The sequence below is a fragment of the Carcharodon carcharias genome, chromosome 10, assembly GCF_017639515.1.
Source record: "Carcharodon carcharias isolate sCarCar2 chromosome 10, sCarCar2.pri, whole genome shotgun sequence".
Lineage (NCBI taxonomy): Eukaryota > Metazoa > Chordata > Chondrichthyes > Lamniformes > Lamnidae > Carcharodon > Carcharodon carcharias.
In genome coordinates, this window is record NC_054476.1 from 62,118,173 (window position 1) to 62,138,436 (window position 20,264).

Consider the following 20,264-nt stretch of genomic DNA (forward strand, 5'->3'; position numbering starts at 1 on the left):
CCCTATTCAGTTCTCATCGAACATTTGTAGATAAGCACTTGTCACCTGAGATGACTGGATAGTGATTGGCAATAGGAATCTCTGGTTACTTTTATGTCACTTTTTAATCTTCTCTTTCTGTCCAGCTGTGCATTGCACTTACTGATTTTTCTACAGGAGAGGATGCCCAGGACATTGCAGAAGTGCAGCATTCTCTTAGCTCAGGTCTCTTGAAGCAATTCTCAAGCTCAACTCGACTAGTTTCCTTAAGGTCTATCCCTGTGGAAGAATCATGCACAAAGGATTACAGTGGAAGTTAGTGTTTTAAATTCAGAATAGTCACAAGCCTGAAATGTCTCCAGATGATTTTCCATTCCCATCTTCGGGGAAATGTTTAGCCTTTCCTCCTGACAATGTCTGATATTAGGATCTTGCCATGTGAGATGCATAGATGCAAGAGATGCTCCCTGTTATTTATAGTAGGTTACATGCATTTTAAATCTAGTTAATTTTTAAAATGAAGAAACTGAGGCCAAAGGCCAAGAATGAGAATGTCAAACACAAAGGTTCATCTTGTTTGTTATTACTTCTTCCCTCTCTCTTGGAGGCACTAGTTTCTTGTTGGTTTAGTTCCATGGATGCTGGCTACCACATTACCATCAAAATAACCGAGTGAGTGACAACACACTGTTCAACTGGCAAGGGCATCACAGCTGAACAAGATCCTGTCCTCACCAAATGCATACATGCACTTTTAATCCAGAAGCACTAGAAGTAATCAGGGGCTGAATTCTACCTAGTTCCCTGAAAAAGCTATGGCCCATTTACTATTGCCTCAGACAAGATCAGAAAACTCAGCTGAAACCAGGAATCAAAGCTGGAATAATCCTAGTCTAATGGCTCAGTAATACACCAATATGCAGTGCATATGACAAAAAAACTCCAGGAAATCTCTATTTATATTTTTAAAAAGAATTTTCATTGACATAGCATCGTTTATGTCCTCAGGATAGCCTAGAAACCTTCACAGTCAATTAAATACTTCTAAAATATAGCCACTGTAAATTTCAGAATGTACAGTGAAATGTACACTGTAGCCAAATGTCTCAGTCAATCTGAACACAGCTACTTCCCACAAACAGCAATGAGATAAATGACAAGATAATCTATTGTTTTTAATGGTGTTATTTGAGAGGTAAATACTGGCCAGGACACTAGGAGAATTTTCTTGGGCCAGGATTTTCCAGCCCCCTGTGGCGGGACCTGCCGTGGGAGATGCGGCAGGCCAGGCAAAAGTCCATTGAATTTCGGCATAACCAGGAGATCCCAGTGGTGGGAGGGGCTGAAAAATCCCGGCCTTGCACTTTTTCAGCGTGTCAAGGATCTATTAAGTCCACCTGAGAGGGCAGAAAGGACTACAATTTTATGAATTATCAGAAAGACAGCACCTTCAAGAATGCAGCATACCCTCAGTACAATGCTAAGTGTCTTCCTGGATCATGTTCTCTGGGGCTTGAACCTGCAACCTTCTGTTTCAGAGGCAAGAGCCCGCATGACAAGGCTGACACCTTGGCCTCAGGTGTAACCTTGTACATAATTTGTGGGAGCTGGACTGAGAGGGAAGTCCCTATGTACTCTTGTGGGACCTGGGCAACTTTTACTCTCCTGCCTCATTTAATTATCCTGACACTATCACCCGATGCCTGCAAGAGGCAGGAGTAAAATATCAAACAACTACTGAACAGCAAGAGGTAACAAAGGATATGGTCCCTAGAAAGGTAAATTCTTGACAATTGTAGTTGGTGGTGGGGTGGGGGGGGAGCTTGGGGCAGAGATGTAGGATCAGGAGGATCCTCTTTGACCCTGTTCCTGAATGATTCGTACATTTCAATTAAAATAGCATCAGAGTCCAAATTACATCATCAGATCACAACATTTAAATATTTGTGAGGCCTCCTTTGCCTGCAACAGGTAGTCTTGATGCCAAGAGTTAAAATGGTGGTGAGTGGGTAGTATTTAGTTGCCATTTTAATACACTGCCTACACTGTTTCCCGCTGGGTAAAAATTGGGGTTTTTAAAATTTTATTTCAAATTATCTTCCATAACTAGTTTTGCCTGTAGCATCCAAGACGAGCTCCTCTAGACTCCAAGCCTCAGTGGACTGGTCCTTCCACATTTCTTCCTCCATCTCCTCCAAGTGGAGGCTGATGCATAGGGCCGCCATGGTTCTAACTGGTAAGCGTGAAGATTTAGGAGTAAAAAGTTGAATTTCTACATTATTCATATGTTTCTGTTCCTTCTGTAGATCCTGAGAGGAAGTCAAGGTAGGGGAATCAGCCTCTCAACCAGGGGACAACTGCATTCTACTTCATTTATTTACTCCATTTAAGTTCCGCTCATCAAGTTGAAGGGTATCAGTGCTGCACAGTAGAACATTGTTCCACTTTTGCCCTGAAGCACCAATACAAAGCAGCAAAAAGCTTTATTTACATTTTCCCAAGAGGTTATTCTAGGTCAAGTCCAGCACAGGTTAAATGCAGAATGAAGCTCCCTTTACACTGTTCCTTCAATCGTTCTCAGTTCAGCACTGGCTAGCAGCAGCATAAAGAACCCTTAGCGCTGTTCAGTGAAGCATCAGATCAGAAAAATTTTGGGTTAGAAGCAAAGAGAAGCTTCTTTTAAGATGCTCCTTTAAGCATGTCAAGGCAGTTACAATACTGTTTATGTGCTCCTTCTACACTGCCATAGTAGCAGTTCTTAAGCTCACCCTCCATTGTATTAATGTAACATTTAAGACATCCATCATCGTTGAGTGAGACTGCCAATCCTATTATTCATAATTTAATCCTATGGTCCCACAACTACCCATAACTAGGCTGAAATTCCTTCAACTCATTTCAATCACAAGTACTGCATCCTAAAAGCCCAAGCATGTAAGGCTACATTTAAATACAAACTTAAAAGAATTGTATTTTAATTATGCTGCCCAGAATGTTCCAGGTTTTATCTTCAGTCTTTGCTGAGTTACCTAATCTCAGCCAGGTAGCAATATGGTTGCTACAGCAGCCTTCAACACCCTTTGGTTAATGAACATATGAAATTGGAGAAGTAGGCCATATGGCCCTTCAAGCCAGCTCCACCATTCAATAAGATCATGGCTGATCTGTTGTGTCGAATTCCACATTCCCATCTACCTCTGATAACCTTTGATTCCCTTGCCTAACAAGAATCTATCTATATCTGCCTTAAAAATATTCAATGACCCCGCCTCCACCACCTTCTGAGGCAGAGTCGCACAACCCTCTGAGAGAACATATTTCTCCTCATCTCTATCCTAAGAGGGTGACCCCGAATAGTTATGGACTCACCCACAAGAGGAAAAATCCTTTCGGCGTCCACCTTGTCAAGGCCATTCAGGATCTTGTATATTTCAATCAAATCACCCCTCACTCTTCTAAACTCCAATGGAAACAAGCCCAGTCTGTCCAACCTTTCCTCATAAGACAACCCACTCATTCCGGGTATCAATCTAGTAAACCTCCTATGAACTGCCTCCAATGCATTTACATCCTTCCTTAAATAAAGAGACCAAAACTGCACACACTATTCGAGATGCGGTCACACCAACGCCCTGTATAACTGAAGCATACCATCCTTACTTTTATGTTCAATCCCTCTCATAATAAATGATAACATTCCATTAGCCTTATTTATTTGCAGTACCTGCAAACTAACTTTGTGTGATTCATGTACTAGAACGCCTAGATCCCTCTGCACCTCAGAATCATGCAGCCATTCTCCATTTAAATAATATTCTGCTTTTTTGTTCTTCCTGCCAGAAAGAACAACTTCACATTTTCCCACATTAAACTCCATTTGCCAGATCTTTGCCTACTCACACAACCTATCTATATCCATCTGCAACCTCATGTCCTCTTCATAACATACTTCCCTACCTATCTTTGTGTCATCTGCAAATTCAGCTACCATGTCTTCACTCCCCTCATCTAAGTCATTGATGTAAATAGTGAAAAGTTGAGGACCCAGTACAGACCCCTGTGGAACTCTACTTGTCACATTCTGCCAATCCGAAAAAAACCCATTTATGCATACTCTCTGCTTTCTGCCTGCCAGCCAATCTTCGATCCATGCTAATATGTTGCCCACTACACCATGTGCTTTTATTTTCTGTAATAATCTTTGATGTGGCACCTTATCAAATGCCTTCTGGAAATCCAAGTACAGTATGTCTACTGGCTCCCCTTTATCCACTGCACATGTTATTACTTCAAAAAAACTCCAATAAATTGATTAAACATGATTTCCCTTTCACAAAATCATGCTGACTTTTCCCTATTGCCTTGAGCTCTTCTAAGTGCCCAGCTATAACCTCCTTATTGATCGATTCTAATAACTTCCCCATGACAAATGTCAAGCTAACTGGCGTATATGAATCTCACAGGCTGCTGCCAGGGAGCTCTCAAGGCCACATATGTGAAGTCGATGGCACCCTGCACTTGTGGGAAATGGGCGATCGCAGCGAATCCCACAGCTTTGTCAGCCAGGCTTGCTTCATCCATGCAAAACTGCACAAAATGGTGAGCTTTACTGAAAAGGGCATCTGTGATTTCCCTTTTGCATTTGTGTGTTGCCGATTGTGAGATTCCACAAAGGTGGAAGCCCTAGAAGGACCTGTTGGCAAAAAGTTCAGTGCAGCTGTAACCTTCAGAGAAACAGGCATTGGATGCCCTCCAAGTCCGTGCGGTGTGAGTTCCTCACAGGGAATGTGACAAATGTGAGCTACCACATCCCTAGGCGTGAAGGCATCTGTGGCGCTGTCTTTTGCTCAACTCCATGTATGAACTCCATCTTCTGTAGGCCCTTGGTCTACAGAACATCTTTGTGGATTTAGCCCCTCCTTCGCAGAATCTGGAACTTCCTGGCTTCGCTAGCTCTTGATTCTCAGGGCAATGGTCTTCCCAGAGCTGTGCCAAATGGCGACAGGCCCTTTTTCTCCTCATTCTAATCATAGCTATCAACAAGGCACCGTTGCCTGCAGCCTGCATTCTCCACTCCTCCTTGTATCTGTGAACGTATATAATTGAGCAATCAATGTAATTCCCTTTGAATGGTCTCCTTCCATATACAAGGCAGGAATCCAGTCTGTAGCCCTTAACTTGCACTCAGTCTATATGTGGCATACCAATGCCACCCCTTGCAGGATGACATCATCATGGTGGACGACAGGTGGCTAAGTATCCCGCTCAGATGTGGCTGCACGTTTACGAGGGTCTGATGAGGGTCAAAAGACCCATGTCCTATAATTTACCGTCAGGCTTCTGGTGGTTGTCTTCCAGTGGCCTTGATAATAACTATCAATAACCCAATCATTGTACTTATATCATGACTGCAAGCATGGTGCCTTGAATGCCATGATCAGTGCACAGGGAACACCGAGGCTTGTAGGGTTTATGCTGCATTTGTGCAGCAGCCATAGCCCTTGATTGTTTGACCCTACATCCATTCTCACATGCCTCTATAAGGATCTGAGGTCACTTAAGACCATATGCACCACAGCACCTAAACTTGATGAATTCTCGTCCAAATGTGCAACATTCGTAAAGGAGCCAAACTTGCTCATTGTGTATTGGACCCTAAAGTTCAGCACTCAGCTGAGGCAAGCTCTCCATGGTTCGAGCAGGAACCTGATAGGGTGCCCTTTTAATTGGCCAAAAATTGTTTGGCTGATCTCCTCCCACACATCCAGAGACCCCTCCCCGACCAATCTTTTCTAGCTTGTTTTTCAAACTGCGTCATTCCTAAGTGAATGCAAAAATTGTGTTGTTGACTTTTGTGAAAAGACCAGCTTCCAACCTCCTCCAATCGCCATCAAGTTCCTCCCATCCCCCTCGATACTCACTGCCTCCTAATTCCCATTCCTCCTGAAGCTATCCAGCCTCCCTGTTAACTTTGATCCCATCATCATTCATGTGGATATTCCTGTTCTCCACTCCAAACCCCTCAACGTTGATGTCCCCATGTTGTTTGTCGACCTGACCCCTCCACTTCTCGAGGTCATATGCACCTTGCTTTTTGGGACTGCATCCCCACCAGCAATAAGACCATCCAATACCCACCCCCATGACTTTTCAGCTACCAACTTACAGGATCCAAATTCCTCCCCAGTGCCCTCTGCCTCACAACACCATGGGCTGAATTTTGCCCTTGACGGGCGGGCGGGCAGGCCCGACCGACTCAGCAGCAGGCGGGCAGCTGATCGCCACCACCGAAACGGGCCACGCCGCCATTTTAAGTGGGCGGGCCAATTAAGACCCACCCAGCGCGACGCCCGATGGGAAGTGCTATGCGCCTCCTGTGCAGGCAGGGGGATTCCCCAAATGCGAGAGTGCGCTCTTTCGTGCATGTGTGTGAAAGAGCGCACATCTCCCTGAGGCTAAGTGGTGCCTCAGGGAGATCGCTGAGAGGTTTTCAAAGTTTAAAAATAGAAAAATAAAAAAATTAACATGTTGCCCTCATGTGACAATGTCACATGAGATGGGACATGTTAATAAAGTGCACAAAAACTTTATTAAAGTTTTTTTAAAACCGACATGAAACCTCATCCTGCCGGTGGATGAGGTTTCATGTTTTTTCAGAAGCCCGACAGGGCTCCTGGCCTGCCCACCAGCCTTAAGGTTGGACGGGCAGGACCTTTAATTGTTTTAATTATCCTGTCAATGGCCTTAATTGGCCATTGACAGGTCGGCGGGCAGACAGCTGATTGCGCTGTGCCCCCACCTACCTGAAGATTTAAATGGGGTGGGATGACGTCGGGAGTTCCCCCCGACGTCACCCCACATCATTTTCGAGTCAGCGAGCGGGCCATGCCCCCTTCTTGCCAACGAAAAAATTCAGCCCCATGACTCAAACCCCCAGGACCAAATTCCTTAGGTGACTGACCATGCCATACTGTGCAATACTGTCACTGCCCAGAGAGGCCTTGCCCTGCACAAGACCAGGACTAAGTCATGCGAGCCATGCAGAGCCCTGCACAGCCTGAGGACAGTCTCTTCAATATGCACTGACAGAGTGGCCTCAGCCCCAGGACAGTCTGTGACTCTTCCTTGGACAATCTTATAACTCTTGCTCCTGGACAGTTTTTCACTCTTCCACTCTGTTCCTTGATCACCCCTAGTCCTGCTTCTGTCTGTTCCCTTCCTCTCATGTTTCCCTCCCAACCATGCCAGTCTATGCCCTTCCTTCGTGTTCCCCCACCTCCCGAGTCCTGCCTCTGTCTCCCCCACACCTCTCATATTTCAGACCACCCAATCCTGCCTCTGTCTTCCCCTCTCCTCTCATATTCTCCCCCAGTCCTGCCTCTGTCCTCCCCCATCCCCTCTTGTGTTTCCACCCCCTCAAGTCCTGCCTTTGCCTCCCACCTCCCCTCTCGAGTTTCCCCAACTCCTCCCTCCGCGCTGGTCTTGCCTCCTGTGCCCAGCCAGTGTTACAGGCACCCGATATTTTGCAGTCTTAAAGGAAGGCAAAAGCAGCATCTACTGACCATCAAGTCATGGATGAAGTGAAGCTTGCCAGGTGCATGCCACTTACATACAGTCGTAAAACAGACCGTTCCAATTATTTGCTGGCAGGGCACTCAGTTTGGAGGGGGAATGTAATTCTGGCGAGATGCCTTTTAATGAACATTCATGAGATGCAAATGAATGCAAATGTGGTTCCCAACATAGATCAGCAGGAAACTTGATCTGCCTTTAACCCGCCATCAAAATTGGGAGAACAAAGTTCCAAACTAATTTTCCGCCAGCAAGAAACTGACTTTTTCAATTTAGTGCCTCTGCCTACCACGCCAATGGTGGGAGCAGAAAATTCTGCCCCTTTTATCGGTTGATCACTATTTCTAGGGCTAGATTGAGAGGGAATGCTCCACACTCTAGATCCTTTTGTGCAATGTACCTTCGTCTCATCCAAAGAGGTGCCAGACACAAGCTGTGAGAGCCCTGCTGATGTAACACTAAGTGATTGACGCATATAGGTTTGGTCTCTGGTACACCCTTGATCTGAGCTGTGCCATAAAGTGGCTGGGGGCACAGTGGAAAGAGAAAGAAAATCAGAGGAATTTACATTCCTTGGACAGTTCCCAGCTCAATAAGCCAACATTCTTGGCAGCAAAGGCATCATGGCTGGGTAGAATGAGGTAGCCAAAAATTCACAGGAAAAATGATACTAAAAATAATTAATAGGAAAACAGCAGTGTGTCATTGCTACCTGTGGCAATCTGAACTCCCCTTTGGCAATCACTCCTTCCTGATTACGGTAAAGCAACACCTCCAGCATAGAGAAATCCTCCTTTTCTCCTGACATCAGCAATTCAAACTTTGCTCCTTGGGTGCTGAGATACAAATAAAAAACATGAACAGCGTCACCAGACAGAAAACAACATTTTTATATCCCTGAAATTTCAGTGTCATCAGATAGCATATTTTCCTTTATGATTTTCCAGTTTATTTTTCCCTTTTATGTCCACAGACCAAGGAAAGGATTTTTTTTCTAAATTGAGAAATTAAAGTGAGAAGGCCTAAATGCAGAATGTCACAAAGGTTGAAGACAAGAGGAAAAGAAGTAGCATTAGCTGGTAGATTGTAAGAAGACCAGCAGACAGAGAGGTAACAAGTTCCAGAGTTACAGTGGAATAGGACACTTTGATCTTCGTTTTTAACATTGCAAAATAAAATAACTGTTATATGTTACAGTGGTTCCACCTGATTAATGAGTTGTACTAAACTGAACCTGAAGATGCCCCTCTTCTAATGAGACCCAATCTTTGATAATTTTCTGGTTTCTTGGTATACTTGAGAACTGAATTCCAGGATTGGGTTTTCAGAAGCGGTCTGAATGAGCATGGCAAGACCGGGTCATTGCAATATCCTCTGACATAGGTGAATACTGTCTGGATTTAAGCAATTTTGTTATGTATTAAAACCCACCCTGTTATGCTGGCTGCATTGGTCATTATTATATAATTGCAGCTGCACCTGAAAGCTTAAGGTCAACACTCTCCCGCAGCTGAGGACAGGATTGGGCTCAGCTGTGACAAATATCCGGTCAACACTTACTGTCCACGTTCACAATTGAAAAATAGCCACTTGCACGAGATACTGGAAAACATCCATTGCCTGGAACTGTATTCCGGCATGAGTCAGTTTAAAGGAACAGCAAAGATAATGGTGTGGGTGAAAGGCATCACTTACCCAGTCAGCACAGACTCCATGGCTGACTTTGCAAAATCACTCTTGGCTGCTTCTGACATTTTTAATATTCCAGATGTAGACTCAGTGACAGGCAGATCTGTCAGTATAATAAAATTTGTAACACTTAGCATTAAATGAGTGTCATAAACCCAATAAATCAGAGTATAGCACCAGGCTCACAGTGTGTTATATTCAGTGCAATATTCTTTCCTGCATTTACATTTTGTTAGTGTTATTTCCATAATATCTTTCATATTACACACATGAGAGATTAGTAGTAATTGGGGATTTAATAGCCAAGGGTGCAGACATGCAGTTCTGCTATCATCGATGTGAGACCAGTACGCTTTGGTGCCTTTCTGGTGCCAAGGGAAGGAATACCACTGAAAGGGTGCAGAGCATTCTGCAAGGGGAAGGCAAAGAGCCAGAAGTCATAGTCCATGTCAGACCCAATGAGATAGGGAGGAAGCAGGTTGACATCCTGCAGTCAGAGTTTAAGGAGTTAGGGAGGGAGTTAAAAAACAGGTCATCAAAGGTAGCATTCTGTGGATTATTCCCAGTGTATGTATGCTGGTACTGTATAAAACATTGGTTAAGCCACAGCTGGAATTTTGCATAATGTCCTGGTCATCCCATTACAGGAAGAACATAATTGCTCTGGAGAGAGCACAGAAAAGATTTACAAGAATGTTGCCAGGGCTGGAAAATTGCAGCTATAAGGAGAGATTGCAAAGGCTAGGGTTGTTTTCCTTAGAACAGAGAAGACTAAGGGGTGACTTGATTGAGGTGTACAAAATTATGAGGGGCTAAGATAGAGTGGACAGGGAAGACTTAATTCCTCTAGTAGAGAGGTCAATTACCAGGGGGCACAGATTTAAGGTGATTGGTAGAAGGATTAGAGGGGATATGAGGAAATACCTTTTCGCCAGAGGGTGGTAGGCATCTGGAATTCACTGCCCGGATTGGGTAGTTGAGGAAGAAGCCCTCAACTCATTTAAAAGGTACATGGATCTGCACCTGAAGTGCAGTAACCTGCAAGGCTACGGATCAGATGCTAGAAGGTGAGATTAGAATGGATGGCTGGTTTTTTTCCTCAGCTGGTGCAAACACAATGGATTGAATGGCCTCTTTCTGTGTCATAACTTTTCTATGGTTCTATGAGTTATAGAATCACATAAGAGCATATGAAATAGGAAAAGGAGTAGACTATTCGGCCCCTCTAGCCTGCTCCACTATTCAATAAGATCAGGCTGATGATCTCGTATTTCGATTTCCACATACTCATCTAACTCCAATAACCTTTGATTCCCTTGCCTAACAAGAATCTATCTACCTCTGCCTTAAAAATATTCAATGACCCCACCTCCACCGCCTTCTGAGCCAGAGAATTCCAAAGTCACAGAACCCTCAGAGAAAAAATTCCTACTCATCTCTGTCTTGAGAGGGCAACCCCTAATTTTAAAACAGGGGTTACAGTACAGGAGGAGGTCATTTTGCCCATTGTGTCCATGTCAGCTCTCAACAAGAACAACTCAGCTCGTCCCACTCCATTTTCCATAGCCCTGCAAATGTTCCCTCTTCAGATGCTTATCCAATTCCCTTTTGAAAGTCATGATTGAATCTGCCTCCACCACACTCTCAGGCACACAGTGCAGACCTTAGCCAGTTGCCGCATAAAAAAAAATTTCCTCGTGCTGTCATTGATTCTTTTGCCAATCACCTTAATCTGTGTCCTCTGATTCCCTACCCTTCCACCAATGGGAATGGTTTCTCCTTATCTACTCTGTTTAGAACCCTCTTGATTTTGAACATCTTCACCAAATCTTCTCTCAGTCTTCTCTAAGGATAACAACCCCAGCTTCTCCAACCTAGCCACATAACTGAAGCCTCTCATCCCTAGAACAATTCTTGTAAATTGTTTCTGCACCTCCTAAAACCATCATATCATTCCTAAAGGAGGAGGTAGCAGGATAATGCACAGTGATAAATATAGTGCACCTGAGAGGGCCTCCGATTCCTGGGACATTGGGACCATTCTGTGGCAGGAAGGGCTTCTTCAATATGGATGGATTCCATCTAAACAGAGCTGAGGCCAATAACCTTGCTGTGGGAGGGAATTTAAAAACTAATTCAGCAGGGAGTTGGGCACCAAGATATATTAAAAAAGTACAAAGGTGCACAGAGGACTGGGAAAGACAGAGTTAGAAATAATACAGAAGTAGGTGTGACCACAGAATATGCTAATGTGTCCAAGTTAAATCTTGAGTGCATATGTGGGAACATAATTTGATGAGCTGCAGGCACAAATAGCCACGTAGGAATAAAGCTGCACAAAAAGGTTGCTTCAATGTAAATTCTTGTAAACTGGACACCAGACTAGAGAGAGGGATCCACAGTGACAATTGCGGTGCTGGAGACATTAATGTACATGTCTCCAGATGGAGAGGAGGGTCGACTCCTGAGTCCAGCCCCAAGAACTCTTATAGCAAAAGTGCTATAAGAGGTCTACTGACCTCATGTGGGTGCTCAACATTAGTGAATACATCTTCACATGATATCTCCTACCACTGCTCCACCAGCCTCATCACTCACCCAGCAGCACTCCCTAGTATTCTAGACTCATGTCTAACTTCCAAATACCCCACCTCATCCTCAATGCTCCTAGACTCACACCAGCTCTCATAGCCTTTACTTACCTCCAGCTATTCATCCACGACAGGCACATGACCCAAACACAGAGCTACACAAGCTCTGACATTCTGCCCTCCCTCTTGCAGGACAAGGTGGCACAGAATAGAAGGAAACAGAGCAGAGCTGGTGGGGGACATCTTAGACGTACAATGTAAATGATTCTCTGCATCATGGTGCCGGCTGTGACAGGGCCAGCAGTATCTGATATAGAGAGGTCTTTAAGCTAAACGTGGGAGGGTGAGGGATCAAGCTTGGATAGATGTGGCAAATCAAGGAGTAGATTCAAGGCAGGGGACCATAATAGTAATATGGGAAATGAGGGTCAGAGAATAGCAGGAAGGGGCAGAGAGATAAAAGCTGAGAATACACCAACAGTCAAGACTAGATGTTACAAAATTAACAAAAAGACAAAACTAAAGGCTCTGTATCTAAATGTGCAATGTTTCTGTAACAAAGTAAATAAATTGATAGCGCACATTGAAGTAAATAAATATGAAAGCCACTATGGAGGCATGGCTGCAGGATGACAAGGATTGGGTCCTGAATATTGAGGGTTTATGACATTCAAGAAGAATAAGGAGGCTAGGTAAAGGTGGAGGGGTAGCACTGTTGATCAAGGATGGTGTTTGTGCAATAGTTACAGATGACCTTGGTTCAGGTGATCAAATGTAGAATCGGTTTCGGTGGAGATGAGGAATAGTAGGGAAAAGAAGTCACTAGTGGGAGTGGTCCACACGCCCCCTAACAGTAACCACAATTTAGGACAAAGTATACAAGAAGAAATATTGAGTGCTTGTGATAAAGAGACGGCAATAATCATTGGTGATTTTAATCTACATATTAGACTTGGTGTGGTGTAATGTGACAGGATTAATTAAAGACCTCAGCGTAAAGGCACCCCTAGGTAGGGAAAGAATGGGTCTAAGACTAGTATTTTAAACTTAAATAAGGGCAACTATGTGGGCATGAAAGCTGAACTAGTTGAAGTGGACTGGGATACTAGGCTAGGGGATAGATTCAATGGAGCAGCAGTGGCAGACATTTAAGGGGATATTTCAGAATGCTCAGAATAAGTGTATTCCAATTATAAAGAAAAATTCTAAAGGGAGGACCCACAATCCATGGTTAACATGGTTGACAAAGAAGTTAAGGAAAGCATCAAACTTAAGAAAAAAGCATAACTGCACAAAAATGAGTGGCAGGTCAGATGATTGGTCAGAATATAAAGAAAGGCAGAGAATGAATAAAAGGTTAATCAGGAGTAAGAAATTAGTATATGAGAGGAAGCTAGCTAGAAATGTAAAATCTCAAAGCAAGAGTTTCTACAGGTATATAAAAAGGAAAAAAATAAAACGAGTGTTGGTCCTCTAGAGAGTGACAATGGAGAGTTAGTAGTAGATAATAAGGAAATGGCAGATGAAATGAACAAATATTTTGCTTCTGTCTTCATTATAGAGGATACAAAAAACATTCTGGTAATAACTTTAAAACAGGAGGTGGAAGGCAGAGGGGAACGTGGTGAAATTACAATCACTGGGAAAGTGGTTCAAGGCAAATTGATGGAGCTGTGGGCTGAATAGTCTCCGGGTTCTGAGGAAGTGGGTGCATTGGTGTTAATTTTCCTACATTCTGGAAAGGTTGCATCTAACTGGAAAGTAGCAAATATAACCCCTCTATTTAAGAAGGGAGGGACACAGAAAACAGGAAATAATAGGCCAGTTAGCTTGACATCTGTCACTGGGAAAGTGTTGGAATTGGTCATTAAAGAGGTTACAGCTGAGCACTTAAGAAACTCAAGCTAATCAGGAAGAGTCAACATGGTTTTGTGAAAGGGAAATCATGTTTAATCAATTTATTGGAGTTCTTTGAAGGAGTAACATGCACTGTGGATAAAGGGGAGCCTGTAGACGTACTGGGATTTCCAAAGGCATTTGATGAGGTGCCATATCAACGGTTATAGTGGAAAATAAAAGCTCATGGTGTAGTGGGTAACATATTATCATGGATAGAAGATTGGCTGGCTGGCAGAAAACCAAGAGAGTGCATAAATGGGTCTTTTTCTAATTGGCAGGATGTGATCCGTGGAGTTCGGCAGGTGTCTGTGCTGGGGCCTCAACTTTTTACAATTTGTTTCAATGACTTAGATGACGGGAGTGAAGGCATGATAGCTAATTTTGTAGATGACACAAAGAAAGATAGGAAAGTATGTTGTGAAGAGGACATAAGGAGGTTGGAGATGGATATAGGTAGGTTGAATGAGTGGGCAAAAAAATGGCAGATGGAGTATAATGTGGGAAAATATGAAGCTGTTCACTTTGGCAGGAAGAATAAAAAAGCAGCGTATTACTTAACCGGAGAACAGCTGCAGAATTCCAAGCTGGAGTGGGATCTAGAAGTTCCAGTGCATGAGTTACAAAAAGTTAGCATGTAAGCACAGCAAGTAATTAAGAAGGCTACTGGAATGCTACTCTTTATTATGAGAGGAATTGAACATTAATGTAAGGATGTTATGCTTCAGTTGTACAGGGCTTGGTGAAACCGCATCATGAATATTGTGTGCAGTTTTGGTCTCCTTATTTAAGGAAGGATGTAAATGCTTTGGAGGTGGTTCAAAGGTTTACTAGATTGATACCTGGAAAGATAAAAACAAAAAAACTGCGGATGCTGGAAATCCAAAACAAAAACAGAATTACCTGGAAAAACTCAGCAGGTCTGGCAGCTTCGGCGGAGAAGAAAAGAGTTGACGTTTCGAGTCCTCATGACCCTTCGACAGAACTTGAGTTCGAGTCCAAGAAAGAGTTGAAATATAAGCTGGTTTAAGGTGTGGAGGGGGGGGGCGGTGGAGAGAGAGAGAGAGAGAGAGAGAGAAGTGGAGGGGGGTGGTGTGGTTGTAGGCAAAAGCAGCGATAGAAGATCATCAAAAGATGTCAACAAACAACAGGACAAAAGAACACATAGGTGTTAAAGTTGGTGATATTATCTAAACGAATGTGCTAATTAAGAATGGATGGTAGGGCACTCAAGGTATAGCTCTAGTGGGGGTGGGGAGAGTATAAAAGATTTAAAATATGTAAAAATAATGGAAATAGGTGGGAAAAGAAAAATCTATATAATTTATTGGAAAAAAACAAAAGGAAGGGGGAAACAGAAAGGGGGTGGGGATGGAGGGGGGAGCTCAAGACCTAAAGTTGTTGAATTCAATATTGAATTTCTTTTCTTCTCCGCCGATGCTGCCAAACCTACTGAGTTTTTCCAGGTAATTCTGTTTTTGTTTTTGATACCTGGAAAGAGCAGGTTGTTTTATGAGGAAAGGTTAGACAGGCTGAGCTTGTTTTCATTGGAGTTTAGAAAACTGAGGGGTGACTTGATTGAAGTACATAAGATTCTGAATAGTACTGACAAGGTGGACGTGGAAAGGATTTTCCTCTTGTGGGTGAGTCCAGATCTCGGGGCACTGTTTAAACTTAGGGGTTGCCTTTTTAGGACAGAGATGAGGAGAATTTTTTTCTCTCAAAGGGTTGTGTGACTTTGGAACTCTCTGCCTCAGAAGCGGGGTCATTGAATATTTTTAAGGCGAAGATTCTTGTGATGCAAGTGAATCAAAAATTATTGGGGGTAGACGGGAATATGGAATTTGAAACACAAACAGATCAGCCATGATCTTAATAAATAGCAGAGCAGGCTCGAGGTGCCGAATGGCATACTTCTGCTCCTAGGTCATATGTTCGTCTGACGACAAACACTGTCATTAAAATGGCTGAGTGGTTGTTCAATTATTTCCCTGAAAGTGCTTCTTTATTTATAGTGACAAAAATCATATTCATCTTACCTTGTTTACCTGCACTTATTTTGACCTGTTTCTGTATTTTTTTGTTCTGCTTGGTCTCTGGGTCCTGGATAAGCTGTATCTGGTGACTTTCTTGTCGATAGGTAAAGAGGCAGGACAGACCTTGCTCAAAGGCGCCATAAAATTTAGTCACTGTCACACAGAGAAATCTGATTAAAAGAAACATTTGCACATTATAATTTAGGCTAACAGAAATGAAAGTCTGCTGCACTGTGAATTATAACTCCATTATGAGTGGAACCATATAAAACTCTATCAAATGGCATACGTCCATTAAAATTGAGACACTTTGGAACGGAATGTGAATCTTGGAGAGCAAAAAAGTAAATTTTAAGACCTCACTTCTACTATAGAGTCTCACTCAAATAGAACGTGGATCAAGGAACCGGATGCAGATCCAATTCATGCACACCCTAATGGCTGGTAATTAAAATTAATCACTGGAAAAAAAGGAGCATCACAAGTGGGGTGCACAAATTTTCACAGCTTTGATCGGCATTCCAGTTAAACGAAGTTCTGCAGAAAGAGGCTATCCTCAGAGCATTTATCCTTATATTAGACTCAGTGTTCAGCAATCACATAAAACTAGTTAGTTGCCTTGAACTGGTTGAAATCAGTAAGGAACATGCAAGGTGACAGGTGACTATGTCAGAGTGAGATTGAAACTGAGTGAGTAGCGAATTAGGTTCACGTGGGAATTTGGTGCATGGGGGAAAAGAGGTATGGTATACATAGCAATTACTCTAAGTTAATTAAGAAAGTAATTAAATTAAGCCAACAACACATTACAGAGCCCATAAATCAACAGGAATTTGGAGAGAGAGAGAGAGCCCATAAAACAGTGGAGAGAGAGCCGGAAGCGTACAGGTTAAATCTATAAATGATGTCACAGGAGTCCCTAAGTTGATTGGTTGGTAAGTATAGGGCTTTCCAGACTTGGCACAGTGGAGACAATTGGTGATTGTCATCAAAGTATAATAATTCTCGTAATATTATTGTGATTTATTGTAAAAGTAGATTAATAGTAGGGTTTGGATAGTTTGTGTATGTGTGTGGGATTTAACGGAATTGGAGACAGCTCGTCTGGAGGTTTTGACTCATCAAAAGAAGCTAGGTTTGAAATGAAATAAATACGTAAACATGGCTGAAGTTTTAGAATGTGAAGTGAGGAGAATTTGCATTTTTAGATAAATCAGTGTGTTTAAATTTCAAAGACATGCTAGGATGTTACACCCAGCCAGAGAAGCAAGGCCAAGCAGTGTTTATTTTTCCCAAAGGTTACTGATATTATCAGCACCATGAAAAGATTTATTTAATGAGAAAGGTAAAGTTCCAAAGACATATGGGAACAATGGAATTTGCATTAAAAGGGAGAAATATGTATAAAGAAGATTCAGGTTATGTGTTAGAGAGGCATCATAAAATCTACCAGAAGTGTGAAATGCTTCCAGTATTTTGGCAATATGCTGCTGTCTACAGAAGCCAAATCTGGGAAAAGCCACTTTGAATTCTACTGTCCAGGGTATTGTGGTGACTTGCCTGGATCTGTTTAAAATCTTTCTTACTGTTGCCTTAATGGGGGTGTACCTGGAAGCCAGATCAATTAGGGGTTTTAGGAGTTATTATAGCAGTGATTTGTAGACTTATGTATATGTTTGAAATCTTTTGTAATAAATTTTTAAATTTAGCTTTCTAAAAAAAACTCCAAAGTCTGGGTTTGCTTATTACTACTGAACACAGACCACACATCCTAAAATAAATACAAATTGCAAAACCATGGTGACCACATGATCAAGATTCCCTTGTAGATTTGATCCACCTGGCACACATCATCTGCCACATCATGAGTGACTGGTAAGTTATTACATTATACCATACTGTAGTAAACACTTTAAATTTTAAGGTATGTCAGTGCAGCGCAGTCATGTGTAATGTGCATCCTGTGGGATGTGGGAAGTCAAGCAGGCACAAAGTGTCCTCAATGACTACAGCTGCAGGAAGTTGAGCGCTGGGGTGTGGAACTTGAGTGGAGCTGGAATCACTGTGGTGCATCCGCAAGGCAGAAAATTATATGGATAGCACGTACATAGAGAGGGAATGGGTGACCACTAGAGTATCCAACAGAAACAGGCAGGAATCCCCTGAAGCTATCTCGCTCTCTAACCACTTTTCCATTTTGGATACTGGTAAGCAAAATAGTTCCTCAGGGGACTGTAGCAACAGCCAAGCTCATAGGAGAACGGGTGGCTCAGCTGCACAGGAGGGGAAGAAGAAGACTGCAAGCGCTTTAGTGGTAGGGGATTCCATAGTTAGGGGAGCAGACAGGTGCTATCGTGGCCGTAGATGTGACTCCAAGATGATACGTTGCCTCCCTGGTGCCAGAGTCAAGGATGTGTCAGAGCAGCTGCAGGACATTTTTTGGGGGAGGGTGATCAGCCAGAGGTCATGGTCCACACTGGGACCAATGACACAGGTAGGAAAAAGGATGAGGTCCTGAAAGCAGATTTTAGGGAGTTGGAGAGGGAATTGAAAATCAGGACCTCAAGAGCAGTAATCTCAGGATTACTCCCAGTGCCACATGCTAGTGAACATAAGAATAGGAAGATTGAGCAGTTCAACACACAGCTGGAGAAATGGGGTAGGAAGGAGAGTGTTGGATTTGAGGCATTGGGACTCACTCTAGGGCAGGTGGGACCTGTACAAGAAGGACAGGCTACACCCTAACAGGACTAGGACTAACGTCCTCACAGGGAGGCTTGCTACTGCTGTCGGGGAGGGTTTAAACTAGATTAGCAGGGGGATGGGAACCTGAGGGGAAATTCAGAGAGTAGAAAAACTGGCATTGGGAAGTAGAGAAGTATAGGAGGATATATCAGAGAGTAGTATCAAAATAGACAGAATACTTCGAGAGTTTGATAGAATTAGAGAAGGCAATAGTAAGTCATTAAATGGGGTCAGAATAAGGGGGAAAGTAAAAACACCTTAATCAGGGCTAAGGTGCATGTATGTGAATGCATGGAGTGTGGTTAATAAGATTGGTGAACTACTGGCAACAGGTTGACATATGGAATTATGATATTATTGCTATAACAGAGACCTGGCTCAAAAAATGGCATGGCTGGGCATTAAATATGCCTGGGTACAAGGTGTTTAGGAGAGACGGAAAAGGAAGTAAAAGGCAGGGAGTGGCAGTATTGACTAAAGATGGCATTACAGTACAGGAGAGAAAGAGAATGTTCTAGAGGGGTCAAGCACAGAATCTCTCTGGCTAGAGTAAAGGAATAAAGGTGCAATAACCTTGATTGGTGTAGTATATAAACCACAGTGGAAGGGATGTGGAGGAACAAATCTGCAAAAAAAATTCAGAGAGGTGCAAGAATTATAAATAATAATGGGGCGCTTCAATTATCCAAATATCGACTGGGATAGGAATGGCACAAAGGGACAAGAGGGACGAGAGTTACTGGAATGTGTTCCAAGATAATTTTCTGTGGTAGTATGTTTCCAGTCCAATGAGAGGGAAGGCACCGTTGGAACCAGTTTTGGGGAATGTGTTGGCCCAAGGGGATTAAAAATCAATGGGAGAGCATTTAGGGGACAGTGACCATTGTATCATCAGGTTTAGGTTGGCCATGGAAAAGGACAAGGAACAATCCAGGACAGGGATAATTGATTGGGGGGAAGCCAACTTCAATGGGATGAGAATGCATCTGAGTTGAGTGAGTTGGAGTCAAATGTTGGCAGAAAAGATGGTGGCTGAACAATGGGCCACCTTCAAAGAAAAAGTATTGCAGGCAATGTCAAGGTATGTTCCCTTGAAGAGGAAAGGTAGGACAAATAAATCCAGAGCACCCTGGATGATGAGAGAAATAGAGGTGAAGATGAAAAGGAAGAAGTGCTCATACAACAGATGTCAGGTAGAAAATACAATGGAGCATCAGGCTAAATATAAAAGGACCAGGAGGGAAGTGAAAAAACTAATAAGAGAAGCAAGAAGAGAGCATGAAAAGAGACTGACAGTTAATATAAAAGGAAATCCCAAGGTCTTCTATAAGCATATAAATAATAAAAGGTGGTAAAAGAAAGAGTTAGACCAATTAGGGGTAGAAAAAGAGACTTGCACATGGAGGCAGGAGAAATAGTGGAGGTATGAAATGAGTACTTTGCATCTGTCTTTACAAAGTAAGGAGATGCTACTCAGGCTGAAGTGAGAGAGGAGGTAACTGGTACACTATAAGAATTTACAATTGAGAAGGAAGGGGTTTTAGAAAGGCTATCTTTAGTTAAAATTGATAAGGTACCAAGAACGGGTGAGATGCATCCAAGGTTATTGAGGGAAGTGAGAGTGGAAATTGCAGAGGCACTAATGATAATCTTCCAGTCTTCCTTAGGCACAGGGGTGGTGGTACCAGAGGACTACAGAATTGTGAATGTTACACCTTTGTTCAAAAATGGGTGCAAGGATAAAGGCAGCAACTAC

General features: G+C 42.9%; 1 protein-coding gene across 12 annotated transcripts in view; it reads right to left on the minus strand.

Moving 5' to 3' along the window:
- LOC121283204 overlaps positions 1 to 20,264 on the minus strand; it is a 106,361-nt gene that overhangs the window by 45,748 nt on the left and 40,349 nt on the right. For all 12 annotated transcript variants that reach the window (XM_041197474.1, XM_041197469.1, XM_041197467.1 and 9 more), the window contains 3 exons: positions 15,767 to 15,933; positions 9,247 to 9,343; positions 8,264 to 8,387 (listed from right to left, as the gene is read on the minus strand). In XM_041197474.1, the coding sequence (XP_041053408.1) occupies positions 8,264 to 8,387; positions 9,247 to 9,343; positions 15,767 to 15,933 (388 nt within the window). The remainder of the gene's footprint in view (positions 1 to 8,263; positions 8,388 to 9,246; positions 9,344 to 15,766; positions 15,934 to 20,264) is intronic.